We start from the raw sequence: 19,958 nt of genomic DNA, 5'->3' as shown, positions 1-19,958 counted from the left end.
AATCAGAGTCTCTCCCTGGGGCTGTCGTGAAGAAAGTGTGGCAATATTAAATACAGGTCTGACCCATGACAGCAGATGCTTGTCCCCCCGGGGATGTGGAAGGGGTACATCTTGTGGCTTTCAAGCCCCAGTGCCTGGCACACAGTCGATGCACAATTAATGCTGGCTGAACAGAATTGTACTCAGAGACTCGCTACCAGGGCCATACCTTTAGGTAGGACTAGGGAAGGCTCCTTAGGTAGGTGGGATGCTGTAGGTCTCGGGTTGGAAATAGTCAGGGTGTGGGGAGGGTTTGGCCCCAGGAACAGGGCTTGGGCCCCCAGGTATGTGCCCACATCCCTTTGCCCCTGTGATACCCCTCCTCACTGGCACCATGAAACAGCCCTGGGCAGTCCTTCGGGCTGGAGGGTGTATGAGGTGGTAGGAAGTTAATGAGGCCTGGATTCGGATCCTGCTCACAATACTGCCGGGAGGAAGCTTCTGGTTTTAATCTCTGTTGTCAGGTTGGAAAGAACAGGACTCAGAAAGGGAGAGTGATTTGCCCAAGGCCACAGAGCAAATAAATGGTGGCATCAGGCTTAAGCCCAGGCGGGCTGGCTTCTCCAAGGTCTCACTCCTAACTCTGGCCCCAGCAGCCTCTGCGAGAGGAAGTCGTTACCAGTCTCCCTCTTCCTCCACCTGCTGCAAGGGCAGGCTGACCACTGGGAACCCCCATGGGGAAGGGACAGGGGTGGGTTCCCCCAGTGGGAAAACTGAGGGGCCTTGCTGTTTTGTAGGTAGAACACCATGGAAGGCGACTGTCTGAGCTGCATGAAATATCTGATGTTTGTTTTCAATTTCTTCATATTTGTAAGTATTGCTAGAACATGCCTGGGATCTCCCTGGGCCCCTGCTGGGTGGAAAGAACAGACCACTGCTTTGAAGTAGTCACACGGGACTGAGTCCTGGGGGCAGGCACAGGGGCCAGTGCTGGAAGCAAATCTACCTGCCCAGCCAGAACTTCCTGGATGAGAAGCCCCCAGTAGTGCCCACCCCACTGCAAAGAGCCCACCGGCCCAGGAGGGATGTTGTGCCCATGACCCCCGGGATGGTTCAGGTCTCTGACAAAGGCTTGGGGCCTCAGCCCTGACTGCTGCCTTGGGATCCGACCCCTGTGGAGAGTCGGGGAGAAGGAGGAGATGGGGGTGATCAGAGGGCAGGCCAGAGAGCCCCCGCTCCACCCTGACCCCCAGAGGCGCAGTGGCGGACATACGGGCTGGATGCGCTGAGCTGATGTAACCACCTGATGTAATTTGAAACCTCTCTGGGCCTGGGGTTCCAAGCTGGCTCCGCATCTTACCAGCTGTGGGGTCAGAAGCACACTTCACCTCTCTGAACCTCAGTATCTTAATTCCCTGCCTCAACAGGCGTTTGGTGAAAATTAAGCGCGATTAGTTTAGAAAGTGCCTGGAATGTGCCAGCACTCCATAGCTTAGCTCCATCCTTAGCATCCAACCTATGGATTCTCTACTTTAAGGCACAGAGAGGCCCCGAGTGCTCAGGTGGCCAACCCAGCACCTTGTAGCCCCGCCCACCTGCTGGCAGCCCCCCAGGGCTCCGCTCAGGCCTCTGGCTTCTCCCAGGAGCAGAGCCACACCCTGGGACCAGAGGTTCCCCAGAGCCACGTGTGAGCTTGGAAGGTGGGCCCGGAATTCAAGTCTGTAGGGTTGTTTCCTGCTCCTCAGGATTATGGGCAAGGGAGGGAACCCAGGAGAGTTGCTGACATGGATACAAAATAGATGGAGAGAGAGGAGAGAAAGAGTCAGACTTGACTGGAAAGGAAGCTCCCTTTCACAGTGACCCTGCCCTGGACGGCACCAGTGGACTTTCACTCATCCGGGTCTTGGCAGGGTTAGGACAACCTTCGGGGGCTCAGGGTGTGGCTCTGCTCTTGGGAGAAGCCAGAGGCCTGAGCAGAGCCCTGGGGGGCTGCCAGCAGGTGGGCGGGGCTACAAGGTGCCCTCTGGAATCAGAGGGTTGGACTAGAGGACCTCATTATCCAGCAGTTCTGACATTTAAGGGCAATGTAAAAAGTGGCAAATAAATTCTACGTGACATGGTCCTCAGCAGCCTGTGTGGGGGCGTGGGTCAGAGATTGGGTTTAGAGGATGTACTAACGGTCTGGGCATCCAGGAAAACGCAAACGAGAGAAAAGCATTGCTGGGACGCTGGTTCGCGCAGCAAATGGGGCTCCTGCCTGGTTCTCCGGGGCTCACTGGGGCTCGCCGGCTCCACCCTGGGGCCTGGCTCAGAGGGATGGTGTATGTTTGGAGTGTCTAACCTCCGTGTCTGCCTGTTTCTTCTCTTCCCTCCTGACTGGCCCTGAGGACAGCTGGGTGGGGCCTGCCTGCTGGGCATCGGCATCTGGGTCATGGTGGACCCCACCGGCTTCCGGGAGATCGTGGCCGCCAACCCCCTGCTAATCACGGGCGCCTACATCCTCCTGGCCATGGGGGGCCTGCTTTTTCTGCTCGGCTTCCTGGGCTGCTGCGGGGCCGTCCGCGAGAACAAATGTCTGCTGCTGTTTGTGAGTAGCCCCATCCCCCACCCCACCCGCGGGTGCCCCGGGGCAGAGCGTGGGGGGCCCTGTGTCTACACTGCAGAGGACTTGGAGGTCACACCCAGGTCCGAGCCTGGGAGGCTGTCCTCCAGGAGTGGGAAGGCCACCAACCTGTTCTGTTCGCACTGGTGGCCCCAGCTTTCGGAGCCTGGTCCTTGCGACGGGCCCATGCCTGCCGTGGGGGCCGGCTGTCCTCAGATGGAGCGTGGCCTTGGCCTCCAGGTCTGAACAGCCAGGTTTCTCCAAGGCATAGTCAACTGAGAACATTAACCATGATGCTTCCGAGAACTCACATATATAACTCCTTGGTGAAAGAGGAGAGATACCTACTGGATGAGTCTCTTGCCGTTTGCATTTCCGCTTTTAAAACAGAGGTGATATGATCTCTGAAGTCTCTTTATTCGTTAAATAAGTAGTCCCTGAATGGCTATTGCAAGCCACACAGGGGCAGGCAGGCAGGCATGTGGCCGGCCGTGCGGTGGGCCTGGGTTTGAGCGCATACCCTGCTCAGACCCCTCACTAATGATGTGACTCAGGCCTAGTTTCTAAGCCTCTCTGAGCTTTAATGCCTTCGCTTGCTCATCAAGGGGCAGCTTAGCTATAGGTTGGAGCCAAATGAGGCGAGCAGCGGACATTCTGTTTCTCTGACCTTCCGTGTTCCCGTGGGCGGGGGCCCTTTGGGCCTGCGCCTACTTTCCTGGCCTTCCTCCCCTGTGAAGTCCAGTGGGCGCCCAGGCCTGGAGAGCTTCTAGTTTGAGCCCAGTCCTTCTCCATGAGGCGTGTGTGTGCATGGGTCAGCGTGCAGGTGCCCCTCGTGGGTGAGTGGATGGAGGGGTCAGGAGTTCGGCGACGGGGAGGCGCAGCTGGTCAGCAGAAGGACTTCCTTGCAAGGTTATCTGCTCCTGCCGCTTTGGCGAGCAGAGATTTGCCACAATGCCTCCTCTCCAGACCAGAACAGATGGGGTGGCCTCTATTCATGTCACGGTGACATTCCCCATATCCCAGACAGGAAGTGAAATCAGCAGTGAAATGTGTGATTTGGGAGCCCTGGGTCCCTTTGGCCTACAGCAGCCTGAACACCGCAGACTTTTCGTTTAGAGAGGAACAAAGAAACCTGCGGGCGCCCCCTGGCGGGCCTCCTTCTGCAGTGCCAGCTGGTGCCAATGTTGGCTTGGGAGCCCAAGGGGACTTTAAAAGGAGCTGGGATATGGGTCCCTGGTTAGGCCCGCCTCCCTTTCCCCCCTCACCTCAGCCCCTGGGGCTCATCCTTGACCTCAAGACAGGGGACCAGGCCAGGATGCTGGACTGGGAGCAGGCTGGGGCCCTCAAAAGTCCTCCCCATGAAGTGGCAGCCTCTGAGCCTGCCAGTGAATGGATACATCAGTCCCCGGCGCTTAAGGGGGAAGACCAAGCCCAGAGACCAGCTGAGGTGCACTCCAAGTCCCCCAAGGAAGAGCTGAGTCCTTACTGTGGCCAGGGCCTGGTCTTTGGAACCTTAAATTAGCCCCTTCCACCCCTCTCCTCTGCCACCTTCTCCTTCCTTCCTTTTCTGTCTACATTCCTCTCTTTCTTTTCTTGATCTTTCTCTGCCTCCATCTCTCTGCTTCTTAATCTCTTGCTTTCTATTCCTGCTGCCTTTCCTTATCCCTCTCCTAGTCTCTGCCCCTCTCTCCTTACTTCCCGTGTCCCCTTCCCTCCTATCTTCCAATCCTCCCCTCCCCTCCCTTCTCCCCTACTCCCCCTCCCTTCCCATCCCTCCTCCTTCTCCTCCCTCTGAAGCCCAGCACCTATTAGCTTGAGGCCACAGTGCAAGTCAGAAGTAGGATACTCTTCCCCCTGCCCCCCAAAGAGACAGAGTGCTAGTGGGGGAGGGGCAGAAAGATGAAGGAGACACAGAATCCAAAACGGACTCCAGGCTCCGTGCTGTCAGCATAGAGCCCAACACAGGGCTCGAACCCATGAAGCATGAGATCACAACCTGAGCCAAAATCGGACGCTTAACCGACTGAGCCACCTAGGCACCCCAAAAGAAGCAGGGTACTCTTGGACCCATGGGGGGGTCCCCTGTCTCTCAGACCAGGGCTAGTCGAAGGGCCCCTCACCTAAAATGGACTCCCATGTCTGAAATTCACCTAAAATTATGTACAAAATATTAGGTTAGGGCTTTGTGTGCGTGTACATATGTGCTGTATGTGTGTGTGTGTGTGTGTGTGTGTGTGTGTGTGTTGTATGCACATGCATGTTTCTGGGGACAGACCCCACAGCTTCAGGAAGGTTTTCAAATAGATTCATGACCTCATGACCTAAAAATTAAGAAGAGCCACTTCTGTTTTCTAACCTGGACCGGCCATGCGGTGGCTCCCGCTGAAGAGGGGCACAGAGTCTCCCTACAGGTAGCCACTCGGGTCCCTCGAGAATCCTGAGACCCCTGCTCCTCCACCTTCAGGGAGGGAGGCAAGACTTGTCAGGAACAGGACCAAGAGGAAGTGATGTCAGCCACCGCAGCAGAGGAGGAGGCCGGGGGTGGGGGTAACTGAGCTGCCCCTCCCCCACTGCTCTGAGTCTGAAACCACAGGGCCCCATCACCCCCCCGGCCGACCCACGAATCTAATGACTGCGTCACCCACTGATCAATTTCTCTAAAGATACAGTTTCCAAACGCTCCCGTTGATCAATTTCACAGCATTTTCACATTACAATGGGACAGTTTCCGCCTGTAATGGACATCTCGTGGCATCCCTTTTCCGTAGTGGCTTACCTAGGAGTCATTTGCAGACTGTTCTTCACCAATTTATTTAAGATTCAGAAATTTTTAAAAATATTTTCTGACAAAGGCTTGTTGAATTTTAGGAAAGGAGCACAGCGAAAAGAAATGAGTGTATTTAGAAGAGATAAATGAGCTGAACGGCACATAAAGCGTGTAAATTTGGTCAACATTTATTCGAATGAGAACTGAGAGTAGATGGGCTGGTAGGCAGATGGGCTAGAAAAGCCTGGCAGTGCTCGCAGGTAGGCAAAATTGCCGTTTCCGTCCCTCGGTTAGTGTTTCCAAAATCCTAAGCAAAGTGCTGTACATTTGATGCTCAGGAATTACTGGCAAATGTGTCTTTAGGCAAATGGGATGAGGTGAGATTAACTCAAAAACCCTGGGAAAGGCCTCGCCCCCAGATGGGAAGCCCCGGGGAGGTGTCAGGACAAGCCCCGTGGCCAGGTCCAGGGGAAGGCCCTCCAGATGGGAACTCTGTTCAGCAAGAGGAAGCTACTTCATGCCGGAGAAGGCAGATTGGCAGAAGTGGCACCACAGCCCTTGCTTTGCTTCAGGTGACCTGCTCACGCACGCTCAAATCACCCCTCGGTCCCTGCGCTTGATGAAACCCTGCTCCAGGCAAGGAGATATACAGGCCCCCTTCCTCCTTCAAGTTACTAGGTTCATTCTTACATTCCATCTCATGAGTCATGAACCCTGGCTGAACGTTCACTGCAGGAAGTTGGGGGCCACATCTGCCTTCTGCATAGTGGTTTGCTAGTACCTCGCATCGTGCCTGGCACAAAGCAGGTGCTCAGTGAATAGCCCTGGGATGAAGGGACAGAGAGGAAGTGGTCTTAGAGGTCTGATAAGAGCATGGGCTTTGGAGTCAGAAAAGCCGACGTTCCAGTGTCTGCTCTGCTACTTCCTGGCTGTGTGACCTGAGGGCAGTTACTTAACGTCTCTGAACCTAGACTCCTCCTATGTAACATGAAGGTGACGGTACCTCTTTCCCAGCCATGGTGTTGTGATTGTGGCTCAGTGAGAAAATGAGCATCTTGCTTCACTCTGTTCCTAGCACATGCAAGTACTGGATAAATGTGAAACTCAAAGAATTGGGTTGTCCACAAGAGACCCTACAGGCAATCTGAAAAGTCCTAAAAATTGTTTTTAATGTGTATTTTTGAGAGGGAGAGAGAGCGCAAGCAGGGGAGGGGCAGAGAGAGAGGGAGACGCAGAATCAGAAACAGGCTGCAGGCTCCGAGCTGTCAGCACAGAGCCCGATGCGGGGCTCGAACCCACAAACGGCGAGATCATGACCTGAGCCGAAGCCGGATGCTCGACCGACTGAGTCACCCAGGCGCCCCAGCAATCTGTCAAGTCTTAAGACCTAGAGGCTCTTACAGGGTCTGGGGTGACACGGTGTTCAGAGAACACCAGAACCGTGTTCTGGAATCAGAGTTCCCACGCTTCTCCAGGTGCACCGCCTACCGGCTGGGCCAGCTTGGTCACAGTACTACCCCCTTGGGGTCCCAGTCTCCCCCTCGGCAAGCCGGAGGTGTGGACAGTCACAGCATCTGCTTCCCCAGAGCATCCCAAGAAATGAGCCACGTACGATCCGCGGCGCCTAGGCGGTGAGCTGTCAATAGATTGGTAGCGACTATTATTTTTTCAGAACTCGCCCACACTTGTCCTCAGGAAGGCCGTGCCTGCCTCTTGGTTCTGAGCCAGCATCCGTACGCTGTGCCTGCACCAGCTAAGCGAGGTCCTGCTAAGTCATCCGGGAAGGCAGCACACCCCCAGCGCGATGGGCACACGGCGTGCGCGATGCTCGAGCTCGGTCTCATCCATACTTTATAACTGTCTAAGCTGTGATCGATAGCCAGGGCCAGCTCAGTCGCCTCGCCGAGGATGGAAACCGTTTCTGGGGCTACTCCTTGCCAGCTTGAGAACTTCCGGCAACTCCACCAAGAGGGCAGGGGGCAGGGAGGGGCCCTCGCGGTGGCCACGAGAAACAGAGCCGGATGGCCATGCGTCTCCAGCCAAGTGGAAGTGCCAGGAGCCCCGCCAGGGCCCTCTGTCAATGTCACGGGGCTGCAGAGCCTCTGGTGGAAGTGGGGGCTGTGGGGCTGCAGAATGGACCGTGGCTGTCGCGGCCTGGGGCACAAGAGGCCCTCTTGTGACTCTCCCCTCCGGTTAGGGAACTCTGCCCCCCAGACCTCAGCAAGCCTGCCGCTGACCTTCCGGAAGCAGACCCCCAGGGTTCAGGAGAATTCCTCAGGCCAGTCCTGAAGCAGGCCCTCCAGCAGAGACAGAAGAGGTAGTGTGGTGCCCAGAAGGGACAGCTGGGTGAAGAGGAAGGGTTTGCTCCGGCATTCTCGGGCTGAGTCTCTGTGGGCACTGGGGGCTGGGTCCTCTGCTGGTGGCCTCTAGGTGGCCAAGCACTCACACAGGACCACACTGTGTGATCACAGACTGGAAATGCCAAGGGTGCCAGCAATGCTGAGCAACGGAGGCAAAGTCATTTCCCGTTTCTTCCGCCAGCAACCTTCGGCCAAAACGGTGCCCGTAATGGCCGGGGTCTGAGATGTAGCAGATAACAAGGTCATGATGGTGAGTGGGTCACTCACGGACGTGTTCGTTCATCTGATAGCCATGCTCGCACACCTGTGCTGGCGGGCATCGGGAACGCAGCATGCGAAGTCACAGCCTGTGCTGCTGATGTTAGTGGAGGGGTGGGGGGTGGGGTGCTGGCCGCTGCTGTGCACACACGTCCACGGGGCCCTGTGACGTCAGGGAGGCAGGAGACAGGAGAGGCTTCTCACCGGCGAGGGGCTGGGCTCCACCTGGTCTGGAAAATGAGGAGCTGGTGGGCGAGGAAGGGAGGGGCCTTCCCGGGACAGGGAGTGCAGGGGGTGAGGGCCTGAGACAAGAGGCATTATGGATACTTTGGGGAACATCGAGAAATACGAGGAGTAGAGCAGAGAAGGGTCCGTCAGACTTCCACCTCCGGCCCTGGGTTCTCGGATGTTGACGGACGCATCACCTCGCTTCCCATTTCCTTTATCATGGCTGAACATCCCTATCACCTCCCCTCTGCCCCTGGGAACGAGAGATCGCAAGGCAGGGAGAGGGGGTGCTGGGGCTGGCAGGGTGTGGAGAGCCGGTCCGGGGTCCCCCGGGAACCCAGGGTTTCCACAGCGTGTACCACCCACGTGGACAGGGCCCCACCAGGTCAGCACGGATCGCCTTCCGGGGCTGCCCGGTGTCATCGCTCACACTGAACGCTGAACAAGGGGTGTCGTCGAAGGGGTGCTGTTGGCGCAGAAGGCATATTTGTTTGCTTACTTTTCCGTATTTGTGTTGCAGCCTTGCTGACCCCAAAGATGGATTGTGGGCATGCTTATTATGAAACAATGTCGCACCTATGGCGGTGAAGTTCCTTAGTCTTATAAAACCGGTGCATTTCGTCAGTTGTGTAACAAGCGGAAGGGGGCATCCGCCAGCGGCTGCCGGGCCCCTCCCCGCGGCCCTCAGGGCTCACGAGCCTGCCTCTTGTCTTTGCAGTTCTTCCTGTTCATCCTCATCATCTTCTTAGCGGAGCTCTCGGCGGCCATCCTGGCCTTCATCTTCAGGGAAAACGTACGTCCGGGCCCACGTGCCCCGGCCCCACAACCCCAGCGACCCTCTTCCTGCAAGAGTTTTTCCAGAAGGCAGAATCGGAGGGTCCTTAAGGGTCTCCGCCCTTCCGAAGCACCTGATACAACCCCACGCCTGATTCTGGAACCTTCCATTCCACACACCATACCCAGCAGTAGTCATTTGACAGTCTGAGGACAGTCAGAGAGGCTGTCCCCCAAGTCCAGTGATGTGCAGGAGAACAGAGCACTTTCGCTTGAGGCCTGGCCAGTATCCAGTTTGGACAGACTGTCCCCACCAGCCACCTTATTCCAGGGGCTCCAACCACCAGGGGTACCAGCTCCCTCCCCTGAGTCTATAGGACCAGCCACTGCAGCCAAAGGGGGCCTGGAAAGGAGGGGGTTAGGGGCTAAGAGACGCAAGCCGGCCTGGGGGTGGCGAGGAGGCAAGCAGGGGACAGAGAGGAGGAGGAGGCAGCCATGTGGGCAGGGAAGGGAGCCTCGACTGGGCACCACACAGGGCCCTGCCCCGTCACTGCAGCAGGAAGGAGGGTGGTTAGACCCCAGGAGAATATTTTGAGGGCAGGAGCAACTTCCAAGGACACCTCTGGAAACTGGATTTGCAGACTCCCTGCTCCACACTGTGGTGTCTTCAGGGGCTGGGACCCCGGGGCTGGGACCCAGGGGATCCCCCGGCTCTGGGGGACAGCTCAGGATGGCAAGCTACCCATCGTGGATAAACTCTGCATCTGAGAAATGGCCTCAGGGGCTGAGAGAGGTTCCCAGCGTGCCCTGGCCTCGGGCTCGCTGAGGGGTGTGTGGGGAGGCTTCCCTTTCGTGCCAGAGAGCCGATACGGGGATGCCACAGGCCCTGGAGTGGGGACTAAGGGGCCACCCCAAGTTAGGAGAATCCCCTGCACTGGGCCTTCAGGCCTTCCCTCCCCTCCGGAAGCAGCTGAAGAGACCTGGACGGGTGGGGCTGCACCGCGCTGCTGGGCGGGGGTCTTAGCCTGCCCTCTGCCTCTTCCCCCAGCTCACCCGAGAGTTCTTCACCAAGGAGCTCACCAAGCACTACCAGGGCAACAACGACACAGACGTCTTCTCTGCCACCTGGAACTCCGTCATGATCACGGTGAGTGACTCCCCCAGGGATGCCGTGAGCATTCAGAGCCACGATGCCCAGGGCGGCAAGTGTCTGGCCTCCAGAGCCCGCTTTGCTCAAGTGCCTGCATCCATGATCAGTCAGCGCCGGCCCACTGAGCCCGGCTTGGCCTGGGACTCAGCATCCGTACAGCATTCTGGGCCCTTATTAACGGCCCAGCAAATGCAGTCCAGGCTCCGGCTGCAACCTGTTTGCTACCCCTGACCTGAGTCCTCAGACAACTGTAATTGTCAGTGACAGTAATCGCAGCAGGAGTTTATTGGGTGCTGATGCCTCGTGAGGTAGGGGTTGTTATCGCCACCTCCACCTCCGCTTGACACATGAGGGCGCTGAAGGCTCAGAGAAGTCGAGTGACTTTCCCATGGTCACACAGGAGGAGCAGATAGAACCCAACCTGGTCTTGACCCTCTCTACCGCCCTGCCTGATGGTGGCCTTGGGAGTGGCTGTCTGCCCATCTCTGCCCCTGGGTCCAGCCCCCACCCACCAGCCCTGTCCCTGTGCTCTCCTCCTAGTTTGGTTGCTGTGGGGTCAACGGGCCTGAAGATTTCAGGTTCGCATCAGTTTTCCGACTGCTGACTTTGGACAGTGCCGAGGTCCCGGAGGCCTGCTGCCGGAGAGAGCCCCAGACTCGGGACGGGGTCCTGCTGAGCAGGGAGGAGTGCCTTCTGGGAAGAGACCTGTTCCTGAACAAGCAGGTACCGGGCCCTGCTCCCCCAGGCAGGGGCTGCGATGGCCAGAGCCTGGCAGGTGGCCGCGTCGGCACAGAGGGTCTGAAGTCGTCCCAGAAATCCTCTGGAAGTGTCGGCTGCCATGTGCACCTCCCGAATGGGGGCTGATGAAGCTCCATCCAAGCCCCTGGGACCCAACCAAAGTAGAGGAAGGACAAGGGGAGCAGATGGGCCAGCGATAGCAGAGGCCGGAGGGGTGGGCGTTTTGTCTGGGGTTAAAGGGTGAGTAGGAGTTTTCCAGTGTTCCAGGCGGAGCACTCCCCGAGCTTCCGATAATGCAGGTCGGGAGTCAGCCCCTGAATTACATAGTGGGGGCCCCTCCTTAGCCCTGATTCTGGGGGAAACTCACATGTGCTGTCTAGAAGCACCTCCAGACCCCGAGAGAGCAAGACTCCTCCCCCCCGCCCCCAAGGTCAGGGAAACTACCAGACTCTGCTTCTCTTGCAACCCAAGCACTTGATCTCAGTCTGAGAAGAAGCCCTTTCCTCTTCTTGCAGGAAGAAGAGGCTTCTCTGGCCCCTGCTTTGCCCCACCTCCCCCTGGCCCCCGCACTGTGAGACGGACAGTGCCCTTGTACTTGATTCCTCCTTCCTGCCGAGTGCTCTCCCCCCACCAAGCCCCCAGCCCCTGGGGTGTGTGTGTGAGACCAGGCAAGGCAGGGGTGGGGTGGGGGTGGGAGAGGGGAGCAGGGATGAACCCCGTGCCTGCCCCATGCCCCTCCCTTGATTAGGCTTTTGATGAGGATCTCCTGGGAGAGTTGCAGATGCAGGGGACACAGCAGGGAACAGGAGACAAGGCCCCTGTCCCTGTGGGGCTCACAGTCTAGCAAACTAAGTCGTACTTTCACATGGTAATGATTGCCATAAAGAAAATAAAACCTAGACAGGAGCTAGAAGGGACTGGGGTGGGGGCCTCAGGGCAAGCCTCTTAGAGCCCCAACGAAGGGGCCTGACTGAGGCCTGACCCTGGCCGACCCAAGAGGCCATTCAGCTTGGGGCTCAGCACCTCGTCTCCTGTCCCCTGCACATGCCCGTGCCATGTCAGAGGATTCACAAGGGCCCTGGGGGTCAGGCCACTGTGAGCTTAGAGTAGCGAGGGCCCCTGAGAGGCTGGGTCTCAGCCTCGAGGGGAGGCTTTAGGATGTGGAGGGGGGCCTGGGGGAGGTTTTCAGGCTTTGATGTCGGGCCTGGATTGCCGCCTGCTGTGACACCCTCTCTGGACCTCAGATTCCTCATGCTGTGGCACACACTGCTGGCCGTTCTCCCCGGAAAGACGGGGTCTATTAGACCCCATAACCACCAGGGAAAGGCAGCACGTCCTACTGCCCTGCAGCTGGGCCAAGCGACCTCGCAGCAGCCAAGGACAGGCGAGCAGAAGTGATGTGTACAACTTGTGTTAGGTCCTTAAGAGGAGGCACTGTGCCCACCCCTACTCCTTTTCCCCCCTGGCTGGAATGGAGCTCTGGCGACAGCCATCTGGGACCTGGCAGCGGAGGGTGGCCCCCCAGGATGTCAGAGCATCACAAGAGGAGCCCGGGCCCCTGACCACTCCGTGGAGCAGATGGGCCACCAGAGCTTGGGATTTAATATGAAAGACAAATGAACTTCTGGCTGGTTGAAGGCGCTGCTGTTTGGGCCTCCTGGTGCCCACAGCCAAACCTGTGTCCTAAGGCCACTTGTCAGTTATTCAGGGAGGCTTTTGCTGGGGCCTGTTCCTTTCGGGCTTTATCCTCAGAGGCTGCCCATTTCTGGACTCATCCTTGATCATGACACCTTCTTCCATCTCCTGGGCACGGCTTTGGAATCAGCTCATCGGGGAGGTCCCTGTGCAGCTACATTAGCCCTTTATGTTGACTCTTCTCTGTGCTTCATAAGGATCCCCCGAGATTGACTTCTGGGATCCTTTTCTGAGATGCTCATATCCCTCCTGGGCATTCTTCCTTTCAAAAGCCTCTGTGGAAGGACTCCTTCCTAAAGCCCGGTGTGCATTTCTGACTTTGCCTTGCACCCCATCACAATCAGTGAGCAAAATGTCTGAATGCACGGACTTGAAATCCCAACTAAAGAGGCTTATGCAAATTCCCTTTGTGTTTTACACACAGCAAGAGTTCTGGAAGTTGGTAGCTTTGTCCTGTCAGTCAAAGCCTGGTCTCTGTGATCTTTGTGGCCTTTCTTTGTACATATCAGTCCACGGTGGCAAAATGGCTGTCATAGCTCCAGGTACCCCCACCCATGTTTAAGACACAGAGCAGGGGAAAGTGGGGCACACCATCCTTCCAAGAAAGCCCCGGTAGACATCTGCATAGATCTTGATGGCCGGGACTCAGTTACGTGGCCACCAGAGGCCAAGGCAGAAGGCCCCTGTCTGTGGACGTTGAATTAGCCCACCGCCGTTGACCATTGAGCTCCGATGAAAAGAAACGAAGAAATCCCGAAAGAAGGTGACCTGTGATGAGTGCTCAGATTCCCCCACTGGGATGAGTCAGACCCTCCAAGGCGGCTTCTCCAGCTCATTCCTCAGCCTTCCCTGGGTCAAGATGGCCCCCCAAGCAAGTCAACAATGTGTTCCCCTGCTGGAAACAAATCGGGGGGCTTCCCAGTAGATGACGACCTTGCTAGAACGTGACTCCAGGCCAGAGTGGTGACCACCAATAGGAAATCGTGCATACTCCCCATCTGTCGGGTGATACTAAGTCTTCTCTCCTCACAGCATCACTGTTTCTCTGCTTTATCCCCAGCGCTCCCTACCTGCTTCCTGGCAGGTTGTGAGTGTGGGTGCTGCTGTGACTGTTGACATAAAGTGCTACACCCTCATCCTCCTGGCATGGGAAAAGTGTTCCAAGCCAGAGAATGAGAGCAGCACGTGCAAAGGCCCTGGGGTGGGCTGCAGCACAGTGAGGACCCGAGGCGAGGGCGTCAGTAGGACCACACCCACGTTCTCGTGTGTCTGTATCCACCTCTATCCCAGTTCATATATGCCCAGGACTGCTTGTGAAAGCATTCATCCGTTTAGAGGGGACCTTGAGGGTCGCCACGGTCTTCCGTGTATTGCTGCCAGATTGCTGTTTGTAGGCCTCCTGCCTCCCAACCCCTCCCCCCCCCGCCCCGCCCCCACCAAACGGTGGATTTCACAGGGTAAGTCTGCGGCTGCCTGAGCCGTGGGGCGGGTCACGTGCCAGTTCCCAGGCTTCGTACCTCGGTCCTGATTCTGCACTGTCTCTCTGGCTGTGGCTTCACCTCTGGTCCTTCCCTCCCAGGGCTGTTACACCGTGATCCTCAACACCTTTGAAACCTACGTCTACCTGGCTGGCGCCCTCGCCATAGGGGTGCTGGCCATAGAGGTAAGTAGAGGCCCCCACTTCCGCGGGTCCCCCGGAAGCAAGGCACACGTGGGGTCTTGGGGAGATCCCCCGTGCTCTGCACCCCCCAGCCTACCTCTGTCTCCACATCCTAAATCTAGGACCAAATTGGCTCCCTGCTGTAGGGACAGTATAGGCCCCATTGTGCCTGTCTGCTGCCCGAGTCGCTGTTGGACTCTGGTCTCATCCGAGCAAGTCTCCAGCAGTGAGTGGGCAGGCTCTGAGAGTCACCCCCCCATCCTCCTCCCACTGCCCCCCTCGCGGTTCCTCTCTGCCTAATCCTCCCCCAAGGTCCCCCAAGGTCCCCCAAGGTCCAGAGTGAACTCTTAACTGAGAATCAACACCGCTGCCTTGAGGAAAGGGCTGCGGCTTGTGCTTCTAGATCAGGCTCTTTGTGTGGGGTGGGGGGGGGGCTCGGGACCTGTGAGGCCTTGTCCACCTCCCAAGGGCGGTCTTAATTAACCCCTTCGCCCCAGTCCCGGAACCCCCATCAAAAGGCAGGCTAGCTGCAGACTCCGGCCGCCGCCACCAGGGGGCGCCTCAGCCGAGGAGCGGAGCTGCCCCTCCCTTCTCCCCGCCCCCTTTCTGGGTCTCAAGCCCCCGCTACTGCTGGAGTTTGGACTGACCGCGTATAGCCCACGCTTGGCCATCTGCAGGAAGGACCGCTCCCGGGCCTCGGCCAGCGGGGGAACGAAGTCAGGCGGCCGGAGCCCCAGCCTCCCCGTCCCTCCTTTCGGGGACATCTCGAATGCCCGGCACCATGCGCAGCTTTCAGGATAGGGGATGGGGGAGCGGGAGGGGTCCTTCATTCATTCATCCGTTCATTCAGCAAGCCTAGATTGAGCCCCTGCTTGCCAGCAGCCCTCTAGGGAAAGTTCTCTCGCGGGAGGACACAGTGAGCGAGAAGCAGATAAATCTGCGCTGGGACTGCGGAAATGGCAGGGGTGTGCCCCGCGCAGGAAGGACTCTTCTCCCCACACAGGGCCTCTGAGCCACAGATTACTTCTCTGCAAGATGGCGCTGCTAACCGTGTCCCCATCCCCCTCCCCCCCGGCCGTCCTTGCTCCTGGCATTGTGGGGGTTGCGGAGGATGGGGACTGCATGCCTGGCGGGGGTGCGGGGTGGGGGGGGCTCGTTAGACAATGTCTGCATTCTTGATCCGCCGTCCTCCTCACCCCCAGCCCCCAAGCCCAGCTGTGACCCCTATGGGAGGCAGAACCCTGCTCCGGGAGGAGGGACCTTAACTGTATCCCTGTCCCAGCCTCGCTTCCCCTCCCGGAGATCTGGCCACGAGCCTGGGCTCTAGGGACTGTCCCTTGTGCAACTTGCGAGAGCCCTGACCTTGGGGGCATCGGCCATTCTGGTCAGAGGGGCATCCCTGAATCTGGGTCTCTGCCTGCCCCCAACACCCCAGGGCCCTTAGGTAGGTGTTCCGTGACTGTGCTCTCAACTCTGGGAAGGGCTACATCGCCCTTGCCTATTAATAATGATCCTGGTAACTTTCTACTAATCATCTACTAGAGAACAGGCCTCGTTGGGTCATTGATCACCTTCTACTTCATCTTCCCACCCTCCTGTGAACTAGAAGGTGGAGTGTGTGGGACTTGGGAGCATAGGCTGTGGGGTCAGAATGCCTAGACTCAAACCCCAGCTCCCTCACTTGCAGCTGTGTGACCTTAGGTGAGTTGCATGACCTCTCTGTGTCTTGCCTCCTGTAAAAGGTGTTTGAGAAAGCACTTGGAAATGTGCCCGGCACGTGGTAAGCTCCAGTACATGCTCAGGCCAGAGAAGGGACATGTTGGGCCCAAGGTTGCTGCTGGCAAATAGGGGAGCTGGATTTGAACCCATGTCCAAAGCTCCCTTCTTTCCATGACTACACTGCACAAAGGGGACCATGCGGAGGGCTTGCCCCCAAGGAGTGTCAGGAACCCCTACTGCAGGAGGGTGCTGAGTGATGGGTGGGCCCCCTTCCTGTCCCACGGCCGGTGGCTGCTTTCCGTTGGGGTGGGACAGCCCAGTGCAGGGCTGGGAGGCCAGCCTGACAAGCCAACTTCGACTTCCTCTGCAGCTTTTCGCCATGATCTTTGCCATGTGTCTCTTCCGGGGCATCCAGTAGAGGGCGTGACCTGGAGCCTGAAGCCTCACCCGCCACCACTGCCCGGCACCCAACACCCTCCCCTCCCCAGTGTCCTTGCCCTCTTGCCCCCAGGGGAGGAGGTGAAGCCATCATGAGTGGCCAGAGGAAGGGGCAGAGGAAAATAGCTATTTTTTTAACAAAACAAAATGAAGACAAGGAAATGGATTGACGTACCCCGCCTGGACTCCGGGCTCTCTGCGAGGGCCCCGGCGCTTGAACCCAGGGAGCACTCTGCACTAGAGACCAAAGGAACCCCAAGCCCAGGTTCCCTCCTCAGCCCCGCCAGCCCCTAGCAGCCCCGGGGCCTGGGCCTTCTCCTCAGCTCCAGGTGCCAAGAACGGGAGGATCTAGGCAACAAGGAGGCAAAAGCAACTCTCAGATCGACAAAGCCCAGGGGCCCCCTAGGAGACTTGGGCACCGTGTCCCCGAGGACTTGGAACCTACACTGAAGCCCTGGTCTTCTGAGGATGGAGTTGTCCCTGCCTCAGGCTGGGGCCTAGAGTGGGCTGCAGACGCTAAATCTGAGAATGGCCTGGCTGGCAGGGTCCTCGCTTCCCCCGTCTGTTGGATCAAATAATCCGGAAAGCCCAGAGAGGGGCAGTTTGTCATTCACAGTCACACAGCACATGGGTGACAATTGTGAGCTGGAACCCACTCGTCCCTAGGCTGCCTCTCACCGCTTCCAGGGCTCTGTCAGTCTCAGCGTCCTGGTTTCCCGAGAGAGAGAGCAGGCTGGTCAGGAACTTCCCAGGCCCACAGCTGAGAAAATTACGGACTATTGCCCCTGCTCTCCTCCCACCCCACCCCCCATACTTCTTCCTAAGCCTGCAGGGACACACACACACACACACACACACACACTACCGTCCCTTTGCCACACTGCCCACCTCTGCCCACAAGCCTAACCCCTTCCCTGTTCACCAACTCTGTGGCTCCCCGGCTGGAAGGAACCCCCAGGATCATCTGGTTCTCCTCTCCCCACCCAGAACTGAGGCTTGGACGTTTTCCTCAAGCTCTCTGCCAAGACTTTGCCACCGTCTTCTTGCATACCTCCAAGGACGGGGAGCTTACTACCTCCCAAGACAGCCTTCTGCCTTTGGACTGCTCTGCCTTTTTAGCATCAGCTCAATGCACATTAGGGTTCTCTGTTTCTCTTTGGTTGCATCCACGGCATCCCACGTTCTCTTTCTCCTTCCCAAAGTATTAAGGCCACACATCGTCTCCCCCCAGATGCATTTTCTGCAGGCTACAGAGCTCCAAGACCTCTCGTTCCAGCTGTGACATGCTTTCCTGTCCCTTCACTGTCCGTAGCACATTTCTGTGTGTTTCTTCCAGGCTTGGGCAGGGAGAGGTTGTCCCCTAGACTCACTCACGCCTACACAGCGCCCACCGATCAGTTCCTCATATACAGGCCTTACATCCTAGACTGGTGTCGGCGACCGTATTACAAGATCCCTCGACTCCAGTGAATCAGGAGTGACTGCCGGAGGCTGTTGAGAGGATCTGAGGTTTGGCCTGGGGTCCGAGGGAAAGGACAGCGTAATCCTAGTTGGTGTCTGCCCGACAACTTACGCTCGATTAGTGATGTCTGCCGCGGGCTTGGCAAGGGGAGGGGCGGTGTGGCGCCTGACCTCCTCTCCACGTCCCTCTTCAGGGTCTGGGAAGGGCCTGTTCTGACTCCCAGGCCCTGCGTCAGCTTCCAGCCTCCCTTCCAGCTTTCCAGCCAGTGGGGGAGAGACAGCTGTGGCCTGGAGCCCTGTGCTTCTCTGCTCTGCCACCTGCCCCCTTCAGAGATGCAGCCCCAGTTCTGTGCCTGCTGTAAAGATTGGCTTTGACCCTCTTGTCTCTCCCCTTCCCCCTCCCATCCTCCTGCTGTCCCCTCTAGTCCCAGGTCCCCCTCCTGTCTCCAAGCTGGGGCTTGCCATAGAGTCCCTGTAGCAGCCTGTCCTGGCAATTCCACACATGATGCCGTGGACTCCCTAGCGATGGGCATCCCTGGGACCCTGCAGCTGGAACCCCAGCCCAGCCCGAGAGGGGCCTTGGGCATGCCCCTCTCCAGCCCCACCCACCCACATGCTTAGCTTCAGCAGAGGCAAATGGCCTAAGGTTGACAAAGAGCTGGCTTGGCGGGACTCAGGGTCTGACTGGGCAACTGTGTGGCTCTAGCCCAGGGGCATCCCAGACTTCCGGGCCCCATCTGGTCCGCAGCACCCAGGAGAATCCGGGGCCTTCAAGGTAAGGAGGGCCTGGCATCTATCTGGCACCCACCCCCTTCCTCCTGTCCAGTCCATCCCCTCAGGGGGAGGAAGGGTGGGTCCTGGAGGAACATCTGGCTGAGGCAGGTTCAAGGGTGGATAGGAGACTCATCCCTAACGGCTTTGCAGAAGGGGGCCAAGGAGCCCCTTATCTGGCTACTGCCCATACTGGGGCCGGAAAGAGAAAGCAGGCAGTCTGTAGCATTGACCCAGGCTGGTCGTTCTATGCTGCCTGCAGCCATTCTGAAGCATGAAAAGGCAAGGTCTGTGCCAGACTGGTTCGACCGAGCCTTTCCCAGGCACTGAGGTCTAACTGGGCTGGTCCACGTACGGCCAATAAACAACCCTACCCTGTTGGTCACACACACCCCGGGCTGAAAGCCACCTTCCGGCTCCGAAGCTGCCGTCTCTTAGAAAAGGGAATCCATCTGAGGGGTTATGAAGCTCTCGTCCCTCCTTTCCACACCTAAGGGACCCGGCCAGGATACCCCGAACCAGCTGAGGCCCCGGCACCCCCATCTCCCAGAAGCCCCCTCTTCCCTTTCCCCATGGGTCCCGTGTCGAAAGTCTATTTTGAAACCTGTAAATGTTCCTTCCAGTAGATAGCAGAGCTAATTTATCATGTTTATTTCCTGTGAACCCCCCCCCCTTTTATACTCTATATCAAGAGAAGTTTTTGTAATATAAAACAGGACGCCCACACTGATGGTTTTGCACTGGTTTTTGTGACTGTTTCTTACAAAAAGAAAAAGGAACGAAGAATAAATAGTGGCTGTGAAGAAGGTGGTCTTGCTTGGGTGGGGGTGGGGCAGAAGGGGGGAGCTGAGGCACGGAGGGCGCGGGGCTCCAGGGGCAAAGGTAAAGGGTGGTGGGTGGGGTGGGGGCGGGGGGTGTCTTCCCAAACCTTTAGGTTGGGGAGCCGGGCCGACACTGGGCCTTCTTCGGGAGATGAGTGGGTCCCCCTCCCTGTTTGTCACTGCCTCCCTCCCAGCGATGGCTCCTTGCCTTAATCCCCCACCACATCCCCGGACCAGGTCTGCTGGGCTCTGCTAGGTCCCTCTGGGCCCAGCTCCGATGTCCAAGCAGCACAGAATTTCATGGCAGCACCATCCCAGCAGGCCCTCATTACCACCCAAGGGACAAGGCCAGCCCGCCCTCCCGCTCGCCCCACCCCCACCCCGGCTGAGGCTGAGGCAGCTTGGCCAGCCCGGCAGGTGCCTCACCCAGGCTGCAAAGCCCATGCTTTCTATTCCCCTGTGCCCCCTGGGTGGGGAGGGGAGCACTGATCCACCACGCCCACCGGTGACTAGGACGAACTACCCATCACCCTCCAG

General features: G+C 57.9%; 1 protein-coding gene across 4 annotated transcripts in view; it reads left to right on the top strand.

The window, feature by feature from the left end:
- TSPAN18 (tetraspanin 18) overlaps positions 1-19,406 on the top strand; it is a 187,811-nt gene extending 168,405 nt beyond the window's left edge. For all 4 annotated transcript variants that reach the window (XM_078433388.2, XM_078433387.2, XM_078433389.2 and 1 more), the window contains 7 exons: positions 777-849; positions 2,372-2,566; positions 8,913-8,987; positions 10,017-10,115; positions 10,659-10,841; positions 14,131-14,214; positions 16,301-19,406. In XM_078433388.2, the coding sequence (XP_078289514.1) occupies positions 787-849; positions 2,372-2,566; positions 8,913-8,987; positions 10,017-10,115; positions 10,659-10,841; positions 14,131-14,214; positions 16,301-16,348 (747 nt within the window). In that variant the 5' untranslated portion in view covers positions 777-786 and the 3' untranslated portion in view covers positions 16,349-19,406. The remainder of the gene's footprint in view (positions 1-776; positions 850-2,371; positions 2,567-8,912; positions 8,988-10,016; positions 10,116-10,658; positions 10,842-14,130; positions 14,215-16,300) is intronic.
- The last annotated feature ends 552 nt before the right edge of the window (positions 19,407-19,958 follow it).

The sequence above is a fragment of the Panthera onca genome, chromosome D1 (assembly GCF_046562875.1).
Source record: "Panthera onca isolate mPanOnc1 chromosome D1, mPanOnc1 haplotype 2, whole genome shotgun sequence".
Classification (NCBI taxonomy): domain Eukaryota; kingdom Metazoa; phylum Chordata; class Mammalia; order Carnivora; family Felidae; genus Panthera; species Panthera onca.
This window is presented reverse-complemented; position numbering and strand designations above follow the sequence as displayed.